The following is a 17,028-nucleotide window of genomic DNA, read 5'->3' on the forward strand; positions in this document are numbered from 1 at the left end:
GTCTGACTCTCTATCCATCCCCCCGTCTCTCTCCCTCTGACTCTCCATCCATCCCTCCGTCGCTCTCTCTCTCTCTCTCCCTCCGACTCACCATCCATCCCTCCGTCTCTCCCTCTCTCTCACTCCCTCTGACCATCCAACCCTCCGTCGCTCTCTCTCTCTCTCTCTCTCACTCCCTCCGACTCTCCATCCATCCCTCCGTCTCTCCCTCTCTCTCACTCCCTCCGACTCTCCATCCATCCCTCCGTCTCTCTCTCTCTCACTCCCTCCGACTCTCCATTCATCCCTCCGTCTCTCTCTCTCTCACTCCCTCCGACTCTCCATCCATCCCACCGTCTCTCTCTCTCTCTCGCACTCCCTCCGACTCTCCATCCATCCCTCCTTCTCTCTCTCTCTCTCTCGCACCCTCCGACTCTCCATCCATCGTCGCTCTCTCTCTCTCACTCTCTCCCACTTTCCATCCATCCCGCCGTCTCTCTCTCTCTCTCGCACTCCCTCTGACTCTCCATCCGTCCCTCCGTCTCTCTCTCTCTCTCGCACTCCCTCTGACTCTCCATCCACCCCCTCTCTCTCTCTCGCACTCCCTCCGACTCTCCATCCATCCCTCCGTCTCTCTCTCTCTCTCTCGCACTCCCTCTGACTCTCCATCCATCCCTCCATCTCTCTCTCTCTCGCACTCCCTCCGACTCTCCATCCATCCCTCCGTCGCTCTCTCTCTCTCACTCCCTCCGACTCACCATCCATCTCTCCGTCTCTCTCTCTCTGACTCCCTCCGACTCTCCATCCATCCCTCCGTCTCTCTCTCTCTCTCAGTCCCTCCGACTCTCCATCCATCCTCCCTCTCTCTCTCTCACTCCCTCTGACTCTCCATCCATCCCTCCGTCGCTCTCTCTCTCTCGCACTCCATCTGACTCTCCATCCATCCCTCCGTCTCTCTCTCTCTCTCTCGCTCTCCCTCCGACTCTCCATCCATCCCTCCGTCTCTCTCTCTCTCTCACCCCTCCGACTCTCCATCCATCCTTCCGTCGCTCTCTCTCTCTCTCGCACTCCCCCCCTCTAAATCCATCCCTCCGTCGCTCTCTCTCTCACTCCATCCGACTATCCATCCATCCCTCCGTCGCTCTCTCTCGCACTCCCTCCGACTCTCCTCCATCCCTCCGTCTCTCTCTCTCTCACTCCCTCTGACTCTCCATCCATCCCTCCGCCTCTCTCTCTCTCACTCCCTCCGACTCTCCATCCATCCCTCCGTCGCTCTCTCTCGCACTCCCTCCGACTCTCCCTCCATCCCTCCGTCTCTCTCTCTCTCTCTCCTCCGACTCTCCATCCATCCTCCCTCTCTCTCTCTCACTCACTGCCGACTCTCCATCCATCCGTCCGTCTCTCTCTCTCTCGCACTCCCTCCGACTCTCCATCCATCCCTCCGTCTCTCTCTCTCTCACTCCCTCCGACTCTCCATCCATCCCTCCGTCTCTCTCTCTCTCTCACTCCCTCTGACTCTCCATCCATCCCTCCGTCTCCCTCTCTCTCGCACTCCCTCATCCTTCCCTCCGTCTCCCCTCTCTCTCTCACTCCCTCCGACTCTCCATCCATCCCTCCGTCTCTCTCTCTCTCTCTCACTCCCTCCGACTCTCCATTCATCCCTCCGTCTCTCTCTCTCTCACTCCCTCCGACTCTCCATCCATCCCACCGTCTCCTCTCTCTCTCTCGCACTCCCTCCGACTCTCCATCCATCCCTCCTTACTCTCTCTCTCTCTCTCTCGCACCCTCCGACTCTCCATCCATCGTCGCTCTCTCTCTCTCACTCTCTCCCACTTTCCATCCATCCCGCCGTCTCTCTCTCTCTCTCGCACTCCCTCTGACTCTCCATCCGTCCCTCCGTCTCTCTCTCTCTCTCGCACTCCCTCTGACTCTCCATCCACCCCCTCACTCTCTCTCGCTCTCCCTCCGACTCTCCATCCATCCCTCCGTCTCTCTCTCTCTCTCTCGCACTCCCTCCGACTCTCCATCATCCTCCGTCGCTCTCTCTCTCTCACTCCCTCCGACTCACCATCCATCTCTCCGTCCTCTCTCTCTTTCTGACTCCCTCCGACTCTCCATCCATCCTCCGTCTCTCTCTCTCTCATTCCCCTCCGACTCTCCATCCATCCCTCACGTCTCTCTCTCTCTCACTCCCTCTGACTCTCCATCCATCCCTCCGTCGCTCTCTCTCTCTCGCACTCCGTCTGACTCTCCATCCATCCCTCCGTCTCTCTCACTCTGACTCTCCATCCATCCCTCCGTCTCTCTCTCTCTCTCGCTCTCCCTCCGACTCTCCATCCATCCCTCCGTCTCTCTCTCTCTCTCACTCCCTCCGACTCTCCATCCATCCTTCCGTCGCTCTCTCTCTCTCTCGCACTCCCCCCCTCTAAATCCATCCCTCCCGTCGCTCTCTCTCTCACTCCATCAGACTATCCATCCATCCCTCCGTCCTCTCTCACTCTCACTCCCTCTGACTCTCCCATCCATCCCTCCGCCTCTCTCTCTCTCACTCCCTCCCGACTCTCCATCCATCCCTCCGTCGCTCTCTCTCGCACCTCCCTCCGACTCTCCTCCATCCCTCCGTCTCTCTCTCTCTCTCTCTCTCCTCCGACTATCCATCCATCCCTCCGTCTCTCTCTCTCTCACTCCCTCCGACTCTCCATCCATCCGTCCGTCTCTCTCTCTCTCTGCACTCCCTCCGACTCTCCATCCATCCCTCCCCGTCTCTCTCTCTCGCACTCCCCTCCAACTCTCCATCCGTCCCTCCGGTCTCTCCCTCTCCTCGAACTCCCTCCCACTCTCCATCCATCCCTCCGTCTCTCCCTCTCTCGCACTCCCTCCGACTCTCCATCCATCCGGCCTCACTCTGCCGCCTCTCTCCCCCTGCAGATACGGACGAAGTGCGCGGAAGGGGACCGCTGCAGCCCATTCTCCACCCCTCCCTCCTTTATCTCCCCCTCCCCGCCTCTCCCTCCCTCTGCTCTCTCGGCCTCACTCTGCCGCCTCTCTCCCCCTGCAGATACGGACGAGTGCGCGGACGGGGACCGCTGCAGCCATTCTCCACCCCTCCCTCCTTTATCTCCCCCTCCCGCCTCTCCCTCCCTCTGCTCTCTCGGCCTACACTCTGCCGCCCTCTCTCCCCCTGCAGATACGGACGAGTGCGCGGACGGGGACCGCTGCAACCATTCTCCACCCCTCCCTCCTTTATCCTCCCCCTCCCGTCTCTCCCTCCCTCTGCTCTCTCGGCCTCACTCTGCCGCCTCTCTCCCCCTGCAGATAACGGACGAGTGCGTGGACGGGGACCGCTGCAGCCATTCTCCACCCCCTCCCTCCTTTATCTCCCCCTCCCGCCGCTCCCTCCCTCTGCTCTCTCGGCCTCACTCTGCCGCCTCTCTCCCCTGCAGATACGGGACGAGTGCGCGGACGGGGGACCGCTGCAACCATTCTCCACCCCTCCCTCCTTTATCTCCCCCTCCCGTCTCTCCCTCCCTCTGCTCTCTCGGCCTCACTGCCGCCTCTCTCCCCCTGCAGATACGGACTGAGGGTGCGCGGACGGGGGCCGCTGCAGCCATTCTCCACCCCCCTCCCGCCTCTCCCTCCCTTCCTCCTCTCGGCCTCACTCTGCCGCCTCTCTCCCCCTGCAGATACGGACGAGTGCGCGGACGGGGACCGCTGCAGCCATTCTCCACCCCTCCCTCCTTTATCTCCCCCTCCGTCTCTCCCTCCCTCTGCTCTCCTCGGCCTCACTGCCGCCTCTCTCCCCCTGCAGATACGGACGATGTGCGCGGACGGGGACCGCTGCAGCCATTCTCCACCCCTCCCTCCTTTATCTCCCCCTCCCGCCTCTCGGCCTCACTCTGCCGCCTCTCTCCCCCTGCAGGATAACGGACGAGTGCGGCGGACGGGGGCCGCTGCAGCCATTCTCCCACCCCCTCCCGCCTCTCCCTCCCTCTGCTCTCTCTGCCTCACTCTGCCGCCTCTCTCCCCCTGCAGATACGGACGAGTGCGCGGACGGGGACCGCTGCAGCCATTCTCCACCCCTCCCTCCTTTATCTCCCCCTCCCGCCTCTCGGCCTCACTCTGCCGCCTCTCTCCCCTGCAGATACGGACGAGTGCGCGAGACGGGGGACCGCTGCAGCCATTCTCCACCCCTCCCTCCTTTATCTCCCCCTCCCGCCTCTCCCTCCCTCTGCTCTCTCGGCCTCACTCTGCCGCCTCTCTCCCCCTGCAGATACGGACGAGTGCGTGGACGGGGACCGCTGCAGCCATTCTCCACCCCTCCCTCCTTTATCTCCCCCTCCCCGCCGCTCCCTCCCTCTGCTCTCTCGGCCTCACTCTGCCGCCTCTCTCCCCCTGCAGATACGGACGAGTGCGCGGACGGGGACCGCTGCAACCATTCTCCACCCCTCCCTCCTTTATCTCCCCCTCCCGTCTCTCCCTCCCTCTGCTCTCTCGGCCTCACTGCCGCCTCTCTCACCCTTGCAGATACGGACGAGTGGCGCGGACGGGGGACCGCTGCAGCCATTCTCCACCCCTCCCTCCTTTATCTCCCCCTCCCGCCTCTTCGGCCTCACTCTGCCGCCTCTCTCCCCCTGCAGATACGGGACGAGTGCGCGGACGGGGGCCGCTGCAGCCATTCTCCACCCCCCTCCCGCCTCTCCCTCCCTCTGCTCTCTCGGCCTCACTCTGCCGCCTCTCTCCCCCTGCAGATACGGACGAGTGCGCGGACGGGGGCCGCTGCAGCCATTCTCCACCCCTCCCGCCTCTCCCTCCCTCCCCTCCTCTCGGCCTCACTCTGCCGCCTCTCTCCCCCTGCAGATACGGACGAGTGCGCGGACGGGGACCGCTGCAGCATTCTCCACCCCTCCCTCCCTTATCTCCCCCTCCCGCCTCTCCCTCCCTCTGCTCTCTCGGCCTCTCTCTGCCGCCTCTCTCCCCCTGCAGATACTGACGAGTGCGCGGACGGGGGCCGCTGCAGCCATTCTCCACCCCTCCCACCTCTCCCTCCCTCCCTCCTCTCGGCCTCACTCTGCCGCCTCTCTCCCCTGCAGATACGGGACGAAGTGCGCGGACGGGGGCCGCTGCAGCCATTCTCCACCCCCTCCCTCCTTTATCTCTCCCTCTGCTCTCTCGGCCTCACTCTGCCGCCTCTCTCCCCCTGCAGATACGGGACGAAGTGCGCGGACGGGGACCGCTGCAGCCATTCTCCACCCCTCCCTCCTTTATCTCTCCCTCTGCTCTCTCGGCCTCAACTCTGCCGCCTCTCTCCCCCTGCAGATACGGACGAGTGCGCGGACGGGGACCGCTGCAGCCATTACTGCAACAACTACATCGGGGGCTTCTTCTGCAGCTGCCGACCCCACTACCACCTCCTGGAGGACGGCGCCCGCTGTGGGGGTGAGAGAGGGCAAGGAGGGAGGCCGGGCGGAGGGGGAGGGGAGGGTGCGAGGAGGAGAGCAGAGGGAGGAAAGGACGTGGCGGGCGCAACGAGGGGGTAGACGAGGAGAGCCGTGGGGCGGAGGGCGGATCGGAAGGGGGGCGGCGGCGAGGACGGAGGGCTGGGCCGTGAGGAGAGAGGGCGCGATGAGGAGGGAAGTGGAGAGGCACGGGAAGGAGGGGCCGGCGTACGGGGAGCGCCGCGGGAGGGAGATTACATGGAGAGGAGGGAGGGAGGAATAGAGAGAGAGGGAGAGAGCGAGAGGGAAGGAGGGAGAGAGAGAGAAGTAGGGAAGGACAGAGACGGGGAAGAGAGAGAGAGGGAGGGGGGAGAGAGACGGAGGTAGGGAGGGACAGAGACAGAGAGGGAGAGGGAGAGAGGAGGAGGGAGGGAGGTACGGAGAAAGAGGGGTTAGAGAGGGAGGGGGAGAGACGGAGGTACGGAGGGACAGAGAGGGAGAGAGGAGAGAGGGAGGCAGGGACGGAAAGAGACAGGGGAAGAGAGAGGGAGAGGGAGGGTGGGGGAGAGAGGGAGGTAGGGAGGGACAGAGACAGGGAAAGAGGGTCGGGGAGAGAGGGAGAGAGAGAGGTAGGGAGGGACAGAGACGGGGAAGAGAGAGGGAGGGAGGGAGAGAGAGACGGAGGTAGGGAGGGACAGAGACAGGGGAAGAGAGAGGGAGAGAGGGAGGGTGGGGGAGAGAGGGAGAGAGAGAGGTAGGGAGGGACAGAGACGGGGAAGAGAGAGAGGGAGGGGGAGAGAGACGGAGGTAGGGAGGGACAGAGATGCAGAGGGAGAGAGAGAAAGAGAGGGAGGTAGGGAGGGACAGAGAAAGCGGGAGAGAGAATTACGGAGGGCGTGAGCACCAGGGGAGAGGCAGAGTCGGACAGGGGTACGGTGAGGCGGGAGCGACGCGATAGTGAGGGACGGCGATAGTGTGAGAACGTTCTGTGAGGCGGGAGCGACAGAGGGTCAGGCGGAAGATTGGATCCTCGCTTCCAGCAGCATCTCAAAACATAAGACTAGAATCAGGCTGGTTGGCCCGTCGAATCTGCTCCTTCATTCCAACCCGGCCGATTCATTATCCCTCTCGACCCCGCTCTCCAGCCTTCTCCGCCTGACCAAAATAAACCCTTCCAAACTCGGCTTCAAATACACACGGAGACTTGGCCTCCGCCGTTGTCTGTTGCACTGAATTCCACACATTCTCCGCCCTGTCTGGCATGCTGACTCACTCACTCTCTCCGGCAATCTCACACTCACTGTCACCACACCCACCACCGACCGCAACGGCTGATTTGATGGAAATCTCCTCTGCACCCTCTCTAATCCAGGAAGCGTCCCGGTGAATCTCCACTACACCCTCTCTAATCCAGGCAGCATCCTGGTGAATCTCCTCTGCACCCTCTCTAATCCAGGCAGCATCCCGGTGAATCTCCTCTGCACCCTCTCTAATCCAGGCAGCATCCTGGTGAATCTCCTCTGCACCCTCTCTAATCCAGGCAGCGTCCCGGTGAATCTCCTCTGCACCCTCTCTAATCCAGGCAGCGTCCCGGTGAATCTCCTCTGCACCCTCTCTAATCCAGGCAGCGTCCCGGTGAATCTCCTCTGCTCCCTCTCTAATCCGGGCAGCGTCCTGGTGAATCTCCTCTGCACCCTCTCTAATCCAGGCAGCGTCCCGGTGAATCTCCTCTGCTCCCTCTCTAATCCGGGCAGCGTCCTGGTGAATCTCCTCTGCACCCTCTCTAATCCAGGCAGCATCCTGGTGAATCTCCTCTGCACCCTCTCTAATCCAGGCAGCGTCCTGGTGAATCTCCTCTGTACCCTCTCTAATCCAGGCAGCGTCCTGGTGAATCTCCTCTGCACCCTCTCTAATCCAGGTAGCGTCCTGGTGAATCTCCTCTGCACCCTCTCTAATCCAGGCAGCATCCTGACGAATCTCCTCTGCACCCCCTCTAATCCAGGCAGCGTCCTGGTGAATCACCTCTGCACCCTCTCTAATCCAGGCAGCGTCCTGGTGAATCTCCTCTGCACCCTCCCCAATCCAGGCAGCGTCCCGGTGAATCTCCTCTGCACCCTCTCTAATCCAGGCAGCATCCTGGTGAATCTCCTCTGCACCCTCTCTAATCCAGGCAGCGTCCTGGTGAATCTCCTCTGCAACATCTCTAATCCAGGCAGCATCCCGGTGAATCTCCTCTGCAACCCTCTCTAATACAGGCAGCGTCCTGGTGAATCTCCTCTGCACCCTCTCTAATCCAGGCAGCGTCCTGGTGAATCTCCTCTGCACCCACTCTAATCCAGGCAGCATCCTGGTGAATCTCCTCTGCACCCACTCTAATCCAGGCAACAACCTGGTGAATCTCCTCTGCACTCCCTCTAATCCAGGCAGCGTCCTGGTGAATCTCCTCTGCACCCTCTCTAATCCAGGCAGCGTCCTGATGAATCTCTGCACGCACTCTAATCCGGGCAACAACCTGGTGAATCTCCTCTGCACCCTCTCTAATCCAGGCAATGTCCTGGTGAATCTCCTCTGCACCCTCTCTAATCCAGGAAGCGTCCTGGTGAATCTCCTCTGCACCCTCTCTAATACAGACAGCGTCCTGGTGAATATCCTCTGCACCCTCTCTAATACAGGCAGCGTCCTGGTGAATCTCCTCTGCACCCTCTCTAATCCAGGCAGCGTCCTGGTGAATCTCCTCTGCACCCTCTCTAATCCAGGCAGCATCCTGGTGAATCTCCTCTGCACCCTCTCTAATCCAGGCAGCATCCCGGTGAATCTCCTCTGCACCCTCTCTAATCCAGGCTGCGTCCTGGTGAATCTCCTCTGCACCCTCTCTAATCCAGGCAGCATCCTGGTGAATCTCCTCTGCACCCTCTCTAATCCAGGCAGCATCCCGGTGAATCTCCTCTGTACCCCCTCTAATCCAGGCAGCATCCTGGTGAATCACCTCGGCACCCTCTCTAATCCAGACAGCATCCCGGTGAATCTCCTCTGCAACCACTCTAATCCAGGCAGCATCCCGGTGAATCTCCTCTGCAGCCTCTCTAATCCAGGCAGCATACCGGTGAATCTCCTCTGCACCCTCTCTAATCCAGGCAGCGTCCCGGTCAATCTCCTCTGCACCCTCTCTAATCCAGGCAGCATCCCGGTGAATCTTCTCTGCACCCACTCTAAACCAGGCAGCATCCCGGTGAATCTCCTCTGCACCCTCTCTAATCCAGGCAACGACCTGGTGAATCTCCACTGCACCCTATCTAATCCAGGCAGCGTCTCGGTGAATCTCCTCTGCACCCTCTCTAATCCAGGCAACGTACTGGTGAACCTCCTCTGCACCATCTCTAATCCAGGCAAAGTCCTGGTGAATCTCCTCTGCACCCTCTCTAATCCAGGCAGCGTCCTGGTGAATCTCCTCTGCACCCTCCCTAATCCAGGCAGCGTCCTGGTGAATCTCCTCTGCACCCTCCCTAATCCAGGAAACGTCCCGGTGAATCTCCTCTGCACTCTCTCTAATCCAGGCAGCGTCCTGGTGAATCTCCTCTGCACCCTCTCTAATCCAGGAAGCGTCCTGGTGAATTTCCTCTGCACCCTCTCTAATACAGGCAGCGTCCTGGTGATTCTCCTCTGCACCCTCTCTAATCCAGGCAGCATCCTGGTGAATCTCCTCTGCACCCTCTCTAATCCAGGCAGCATCCCGGTGAATCTCCTCTGCACTCTCTCTAATCCAGGCAGCGTCCTGGTTAATCTCCTCTGCACCCTCTCTAATCCAGGCAGCATCCTGGTGAATCTCCTCTGCACCCTCTGTAATCCAGGCAGCGTCCTGGTGAATCTCCTCTGCACCCACTCTAATCCAGGCAACAACCTGGTGAATCTCCTCTGCACCCTCTCTAATCCAGGCAGCGTCCTGGTGAATCTCCTCTGCACCCTCTCTAATCCAGGCAGCGTCCTGGTGAATCTCCTCTGCACCCACACTAATCCAGACAGCATCCTGGTGAATCGACTCTGCACCCTCTGTAATCCAGGCAACAACCTGGTGAATCTCCTCTGCACCCTCTCTAATCCAGGCAACGTCCTGGTGAATCTCCTCTGCTCCCTCTCTAATACAGGCAGCGTCCTGGTGAATCTCCTCTGCACCCTCTCTAATCCAGGCAGAGTCCTCGTGAATCTCCTCTGCACCCTGTCTAATACAGACAGCGTCCTGGTGAATCTCCTCTGCACCCTCTCTAATCCATGCAGCGTCCAGATGAATCTACTCTGCACCCTCTCTAATCCAGGCAGCATGCCGGTGAATCTCCTCTGCACCCTCTCTAATCCAGGCAGCGTCCTGGTGAATCTCCTCTGCACCCTCTCTAATCCAGGCAGCGTCCTGGTGAATCTACTCTGCACCCTCTCTAATCCAGGCAGTGTCCTAGTGAATCTCCTCTGCACACTCTCTAAATCAGGCAGCGTCCCGGTGAATCTCCTCTGCACCCTCTCTAATCCAAGCAGCATCTTGATGAATCTCCTCTGCATCCTCTCTAATCCAGGCAGCGTCCTGGTGAATCCCCTCTGCACCCTCTCAAATCCAGGCAGCGTCCTAGTGAATCTCCTCTGCACCATCTCTAATGCAGGCAGCGTCCTGGTGAATTTCCTCTGCACCCTCTCTAATCCAGGCAGCGTCCTGGTGAATCTCCTCTGCACCCTCTCTAATCCAGGCAGCGTCCTGGTGAATCTACTCTGCACCCTCTCTAATCCAGGCAGTGTCCTAGTGAATCTCCTCTGCACACTCTCTAAATCAGGCAGCGTCCCGGTGAATCTCCTCTGCACCCTCTCTAATCCAAGCAGCATCTTGATGAATCTCCTCTGCATCCTCTCTAATCCAGGCAGCATCCTGGTGAATCTCCTCTGCACCCTCTCTAATCCAGGCAGCGTCCTGGTGAATCTCCTCTGCACCATCTCTAATGCAGGCAGCGTCCTGGTGAATCTCCTCTGCACCCTCTCTAATCCAGGCAGCGTCCTGGTGAATCTCCTCTGCACCCTCTCTAATCCAGGCAGCGTCCTGGTGAATCTCCTCTGCACCCTCTCTAATCCAGGCAGCGTCCTGGTGAATCTCCTATGCACCCACTCTAATCCAGGCAACAACCTGGTGAATCTCCTCTGCACCCTCTCTAATCCAGGCAGCGTCCTGGTGAATCTCCTCTGCACCCTCTCTAATCCAGGCAGCGTCCTGATGAATCTCTGCACCCACTCTAATCCACGCAACAACCTGGTGAATCTCCTCTGCACCCTCTCTAATCAAGGCAGCGTCTCGGTGAATCTCCTCTGCACCCTCTCTAATCCAGGCAACGTCCTGGTGAATCTCCTCTGCACCCTCCCTAATCCAGGAAACGTCCCGGTGAATCTCCTCTGCACTCTCTCTAATCCAGGCAGCGTCCTGGTGAATCTCCTCTGCACCCTCTCTAATCCAGGAAGCGTCCTGGTGAATTTCCTCTGCACCCTCTCTAATACAGGCAGCGTCCTGGTGAATCTCCTCTGCACCCTCTCTAATCCAGGCAGCATCCTGGTGAATCTCCTCTGCACCCTCTCTAATCTAGGCAGCGTCCAGATGAATCTACTCTGCACCCTCTCTAATCAAGGCAGCATGCCGGTGAATCTCCTCTGCACCCTCTCTAATACAGGCAGCGTCCTGGTGAATCTCCTCTGCACCCTCTCTAATCCAGGCAGCGTCCTGGTGATTCTCCTCTGCACCCTCTCTAATCCAGGCAGCATCCTGGTGAATCTCCTCTGCACCCTCTCTAATCCAGGCAGCATCCCGGTGAATCTCCTCTGCACCCTCTCTAATCCAGGCAGCATCCTGGTGAATCTCCTCTGCACCCTCTCTAATCCAGGCAGCATCCCGGTGAATCTCCTCTGCAACCACTCTAATCCAGGCAGCATCCCGGTGAATCTCCTCTGCAGCCTCTCTAATCCAGGCAGCATCCCGGTGAATCTCCTCTGCACCCTTCTAATCCAGGCAGCGTCCCGGTGAATCTCCTCTGCACCCTCTCTAATCCAGGCAGCATCCCGGTGAATCTCCTCTGCACCCTCTCTAATCCAGGCAGCATCCCGGTGAATCTCCTCTGCACCCTCTCTAATCCAGGCAGCGTCCAGATGAAGCTACTCTGCACCCTCTCTAATCCAGGCAGCATGCCGGTGAATCTCCTCTGCACCCTCTCTAATCCAGGCAGCGTCCTGTTGAATCTCCTCTGCACCCTCTCTAATCCAGGCAGCGTCCTGGTGAATCTCCTCTGCACCCTCTCTAATCCAGGCAGCGTCCTGGTGAATCTCCTCTGCACACTCTCTAAACCAAGCAGCGTCCCGGTGAATCTCCTCTGCACCCTCTCTAATCCAAGCAGCATCTTGGTGAATCTCCTCTGCATCCTCTCTAATCCAGGCAGCGTCCTGGTGAATCTCCTCTGCACCCTCTCTAATCCAGGCAGCGTCCTGGTGAATCTCCTCTGCACCATCTCTAATGCAGGCAGCGTCATGGTGAATCTCCTCTGCACCCTCTCTAATCCAGGCAGCGTCCCGATGAATCTCCTCTGCACCCTCTCTAATCCAGGCAGTGTCCTGGTGAATCTCCTCTGCACCCTCTCTAATCCAGGCAGCGTCCCGGTGAATCTCCTCTGCACCCTCTCTAATCCAGGCAGCGTCCTGGTGAATCTCCTCTGCACCCTCTCTAATCTAGGCAGCGTCTCGGTGAAACACCTCTGCTCTCTCTCTAATCCAGGCAGCGTCCAGGTGAATCTCCTCTAATCCAGGCAGCGTCCTGGTGAATCTCCTCTGCACCCTCTCTAATCCAGGCAACGTCCTGGTGAATCTCCTCTGCACACTCTCTAATCCAGACAGCTTCCTGGTGAATCTCCTCTGCACCCTCTCTAATCCAGGCAACGTCCTGGTGAATCTCCTCTGCACACTCTCTAATCCAGGCAGCGTCCCGGTGAATCTCCTCTGCACGCTCTCTAATCCAGGCAGCGTCCTGGTGAATCTACTCTGCACCCTCTCTAATACAGGCAGCGTCCTGGTGAATCTCCTCTGCACCCTCTCTAATCCAGGCAGCATCCTGGTGAATCTCCTCTGCACCCTCTCTAATCCAGGCAGCGTCCAGATGAATCTACTCTGCACCCTCTCTAAACCAGGCAGCAAGCCGGTGAATCTCCTCTGCACCCTATCTAATCCAGGCAGCGCCCTGGTGAATCTCCTCTGCACCCTCTCTAATCCAGGCAGCGTCCTGGTGAATCTACTCTGCACCCTCTCTAATCCAGGCAGCGTCCTGGTGAATCTCCTCTGCACCCTCTCTAATCCAGCAGCGTCCTGATGAATCTCCTCTGCACCCTCTCTAATCCAGGAAACGTCCCGGTGAATCTCCTCTGCACTCTCTCTAATATAGGCAGCGTCCTGGTGAATCTCCTCTGCACCCTCTCTAATATAGGCAGCGTCCTGGTGAATCTCCTCTGCACCCTCTCTAATCCAGGCAGCGTCCTGGTGAATCTCCTCTGCACCCTCTCTAATCCAGGCAGCGTCCTGATGAATCTCTGCACCCACTCTAATCCAGGCAACAACCTGGTGAATCTCCTCTGCACCCTCTCTAATCCAGGCAGCGTCTCGGTGAATCTCCTCTGCACCCTCTCTAATCCAGGCAGCGTCCTGGTGAATCTCCTCTGCACCCACTCTAATCCAGGCAACAACCTGGTGAATCTCCTCTGCACCCTCTCTAATCCAGGCAGCGTCCTGGTGAATCTCCTCTGCACCCTCTCTAATCCAGGCAGCGTCCTGATGAATCTCTGCACCCACTCTAATCCAGGCAACAACCTGGTGAATCTACTCTACACACTCTCTAATCCAGGCAGCGTCTCGGTGAATCTCCTCTGCACCCTCTCTAATCCAGGCAACGTCCTGGTGAATCTCCTCTGCACCCTCTCTAATCCAGGAAAAGTCCCGGTGAATCTCCTCTGCACTCTCTCTAATCCAGGCAGCGTCCTGGTGAATCTCCTCTGCACCCTCTCTAATCCAGGCAGCGTCCTGGTGAATCTCCTCTGCACCCTCTCTAATACAGGCAGCATCCTGGTGAATCTCCTCTGCACCCTCTCTAATCCAGGCAGTATCCTGGTGAATCTCCTCTGCACCCTCTCTAATCCAGGCAGCGTCCAGATGAATCTACTCTGCACCCTCTCTAATCAAGGCAACATGCCGGTGAATCTCCTCTGCACCCTCTCTAATACAGGCAGTGTCCTGGTGAATCTCCTCTGCACCCTCTCTAATCCAGGCAGCGTCCTGGTGAATCTCCTCTGCACCCTCTCTAATCCAGGCAGCATCCTGGTGAATCTCCTCTGCACCCTCTCTAATCCAGGCAGCATCCCGGTGAATCTCCTCTGCACCCTCTCTAATCCAGGCAGCGTCCTGGTGATTCTCCTCTGCACCCTCTCTAATCCAGGCAGCATCCTGGTGAATCTCCTCTGCACCCTCTCTAATCCAGGCAGCATCCCGGTGAATCTCCTCTGCACCCTCTCTAATCCAGGCAGCATCCTGGTGAATCTCCTCTCCACCCTCTCTAATCCAGGGAGCATCCCGGTGAATCTCCTCTGCACTCTCTCTAATCCAGGCAGCGTCCTGGTGAATCTCCTCTGCACCCTCTCTAATCCAGGCAGCGTCCTGGTGAATCTCCTCTGCACCCTCTCTAATCCAGGCAGCATCCTGGTGAATCTCCTCTGCACCCTCTCTAATCCAGGCAGCATCCTGTTGAATCTCCTCTGCACCCTCTCTAATCCAGGCAGCGTCCAGATGAATATACTCTGCACCCTCTCTAAACCAGGCAGCAAGCCGGTGAATCTCCTCTGCACCCTCTCTTATCCAGGCAGCGCCCTGGTGAATCTCCTCTGCACCTTCTCTAATCCAGGCAGCGTCCTGTTGAATCTCCTCTGCACCCTCTCTAATCCAGGCAGAGTCCTCGTGAATCTCCTCTGCACCCTGTCTAATACAGGCAGCGTCCTGGTGAATCTCCTCTGCACCCTCTCTAATCCAGGCAGCGTCCAGATGAATCTACTCTGCACCCTCTCTAATCCAGGCAGCATGCCGGTTAATCTCCTCTGCACCCTCTCTAATCCAGGCAGCGTCCTGGTGAATCTCCTCTGCACCCTCTCTAATCCAGGCAGCGTCCCGGTGAATCTCCTCTGCACCCTCTCTAATCCAAGCAGCATCTTGATGAATCTCCTCTGCATCCTCTCTAATCCAGGCAGCGTCCTGGTGAATCCCCTCTGCACCCTCTCTAATCCAGGCAGCGTCCTGGTGAATCTCCTCTGCACCATCTCTAATGCAGGCAGCGTCCTGGTGAATCTCCTCTGCACCCTCTCTAATCCAGGCAGCGTCCTGGTGAATCTCCTCTGCACCCTCTCTAATCCAGGCAGCGTCCTGGTGAATCTACTCTGCACCCTCTCTAATCCAGGCAGTGTCCTAGTGAATCTCCTCTGCACACTCTCTAAATCAGGCAGCGTCCCGGTGAATCTCCTCTGCACCCTCTCTAATCCAAGCAGCATCTTGATGAATCTCCTCTGCATCCTCTCTAATCCAGGCAGCATCCTGGTGAATCTCCTCTGCACCCTCTCTAATCCAGGCAGCGTCCTGGTGAATCTCCTCTGCACCATCTCTAATGCAGGCAGCGTCCTGGTGAATCTCCTCTGCACCCTCTCTAATCCAGGCAGCGTCCTGGTGAATCTCCTCTGCACCCTCTCTAATCCAGGCAGCGTCCTGGTGAATCTCCTCTGCACCCTCTCTAATCCAGGCAGCGTCCTGGTGAATCTCCTCTGCACCCACTCTAATCCAGGCAACAACCTGGTGAATCTCCTCTGCACCCTCTCTAATCCAGGCAGCGTCCTGGTGAATCTCCTCTGCACCCTCTCTAATCCAGGCAGCGTCCTGATGAATCTCTGCACCCACTCTAATCCAGGCAACAACCTGGTGAATCTCCTCTGCACCCTCTCTAATCCAGGCAGCGTCTCGGTGAATCTCCTCTGCACCCTCTCTAATCCAGGCAACGTCCTGGTGAATCTCCTCTGCACCCTCCCTAATCCAGGAAACGTCCCGGTGAATCTCCTCTGCACTCTCACTAATCCAGGCAGCGTCCTGGTGAATCTCCTCTGCACCCTCTCTAATCCAGGAAGCGTCCTGGTGAATTTCCTCTGCACCCTCTCTAATACAGGCAGCGTCCTGGTGAATCTCCTCTGCACCCTCTCTAATTCAGGCAGCATCCTGGTGAATCTCCTCTGCACCCTCTCTAATCTAGGCAGCGTCCAGATGAATCTACTCTGCACCCTCTCTAATCAAGGCAGCATGCCGGTGAATCTCCTCTGCTCCCTCTCTAATACAGGCAGCGTCCTGGTGAATCTCCTCTGCACCCTCTCTAATCCAGGCAGCGTCCTGGTGATTCTCCTCTGCACCCTCTCTAATCCAGGCAGCATCCTGGTGAATCTCCTCTGCACCCTCTCTAATCCAGGCAGCATCCCGGTGAATCTCCTCTGCACCCTCTCTAATCCAGGCAGCATCCTGGTGAATCTCCTCTGCACCCTCTCTAATCCAGGCAGCATCCCGGTGAATCTCCTCTGCAACCACTCTAATCCAGGCAGCATCCCGGTGAATCTCCTCTGCAGCCTCTCTAATCCAGGCAGCATCCCGGTGAATCTCCTCTGCACCCTCTCTAATCCAGGCAGCGTCCCGGTGAATCTCCTCTGCACCCTCTCTAATCCAGGCAGCATCCCGGTGAATCTCCTCTGCACCCTCTCTAATCCAGGCAGCATCCCGGTGAATCTCCTCTGCACCCTCTCTAATCCAGGCAGCGTCCTGATGAATCTCTGCACCCACTCTAATCCAGGCAACAACCTGGTGAATCTCCTCTGCACCCTCTCTAATCCAGGCAGCGTCTCGGTGAATCTCCTCTGCACCCTCTCTAATCCAGGCAACGTCCTGGTGAATCTCCTCTGCACCCTCCCTAATCCAGGAAACGTCCCGGTGAATCTCCTCTGCACTCTCTCTAATCCAGGCAGCGTCCTGGTGAATCTCCTCTGCACCCTCTCTAATCCAGGAAGCGTCCTAGTGAATTTCCTCTGCACCCTCTCTAATACAGGCAGCGTCCTGGTGAATCTCCGCTGCACCCTCTCTAATCCAGGCAGCATCCTGGTGAATCTCCTCTGCACCCTCTCTAATCTAGGCAGCGTCCAGATGAATCTACTCTGCACCCTCTCTAATCAAGGCAGCATGCCGTTGAATCTCCTCTGCACCCTCTCTAATACAGGCAGCGTCCTGGTGAATCTCCTCTGCACCCTCTCTAATCCAGGCAGCGTCCTGGTGATTCTCCTCTGCACCCTCTCTAATCCAGGCAGCATCCTGGTGAATCTCCTCTGCACCCTCTCTAATCCAGGCAGCATCCCGGTGAATCTCCTCTGCACCCTCTCTAATCCAGGCAGCATCCTGGTGAATCTCCTCTGCACCCTCTCTAATCCAGGCAGCATCCCGGTGAATCTCCTCTGCAACCACTCTAATCCAGGCAGCATCCCGGTGAATCTCCTCT

General features: G+C 58.2%; 1 protein-coding gene across 1 annotated transcript in view; it reads left to right on the forward strand.

Annotated features, from left to right (window-relative positions):
- Positions 1-5,295: 5,295 nt before the first annotated feature.
- The window catches only part of LOC132387764 (complement C1s subcomponent-like), a gene marked incomplete at its 5' end in the record, with an annotated part of 36,328 nt that continues 24,595 nt past the window's right edge, over positions 5,296-17,028 (forward strand). Inside the window, one exon of the mRNA XM_059960124.1 lies at positions 5,296-5,415. Coding sequence (XP_059816107.1) covers positions 5,296-5,415 — 120 coding nt within the window. The remainder of the gene's footprint in view (positions 5,416-17,028) is intronic.

This window comes from Hypanus sabinus, unplaced genomic scaffold (genome assembly GCF_030144855.1).
Source record: "Hypanus sabinus isolate sHypSab1 unplaced genomic scaffold, sHypSab1.hap1 scaffold_2190, whole genome shotgun sequence".
Taxonomy (NCBI): Eukaryota; Metazoa; Chordata; class Chondrichthyes; order Myliobatiformes; family Dasyatidae; genus Hypanus; species Hypanus sabinus.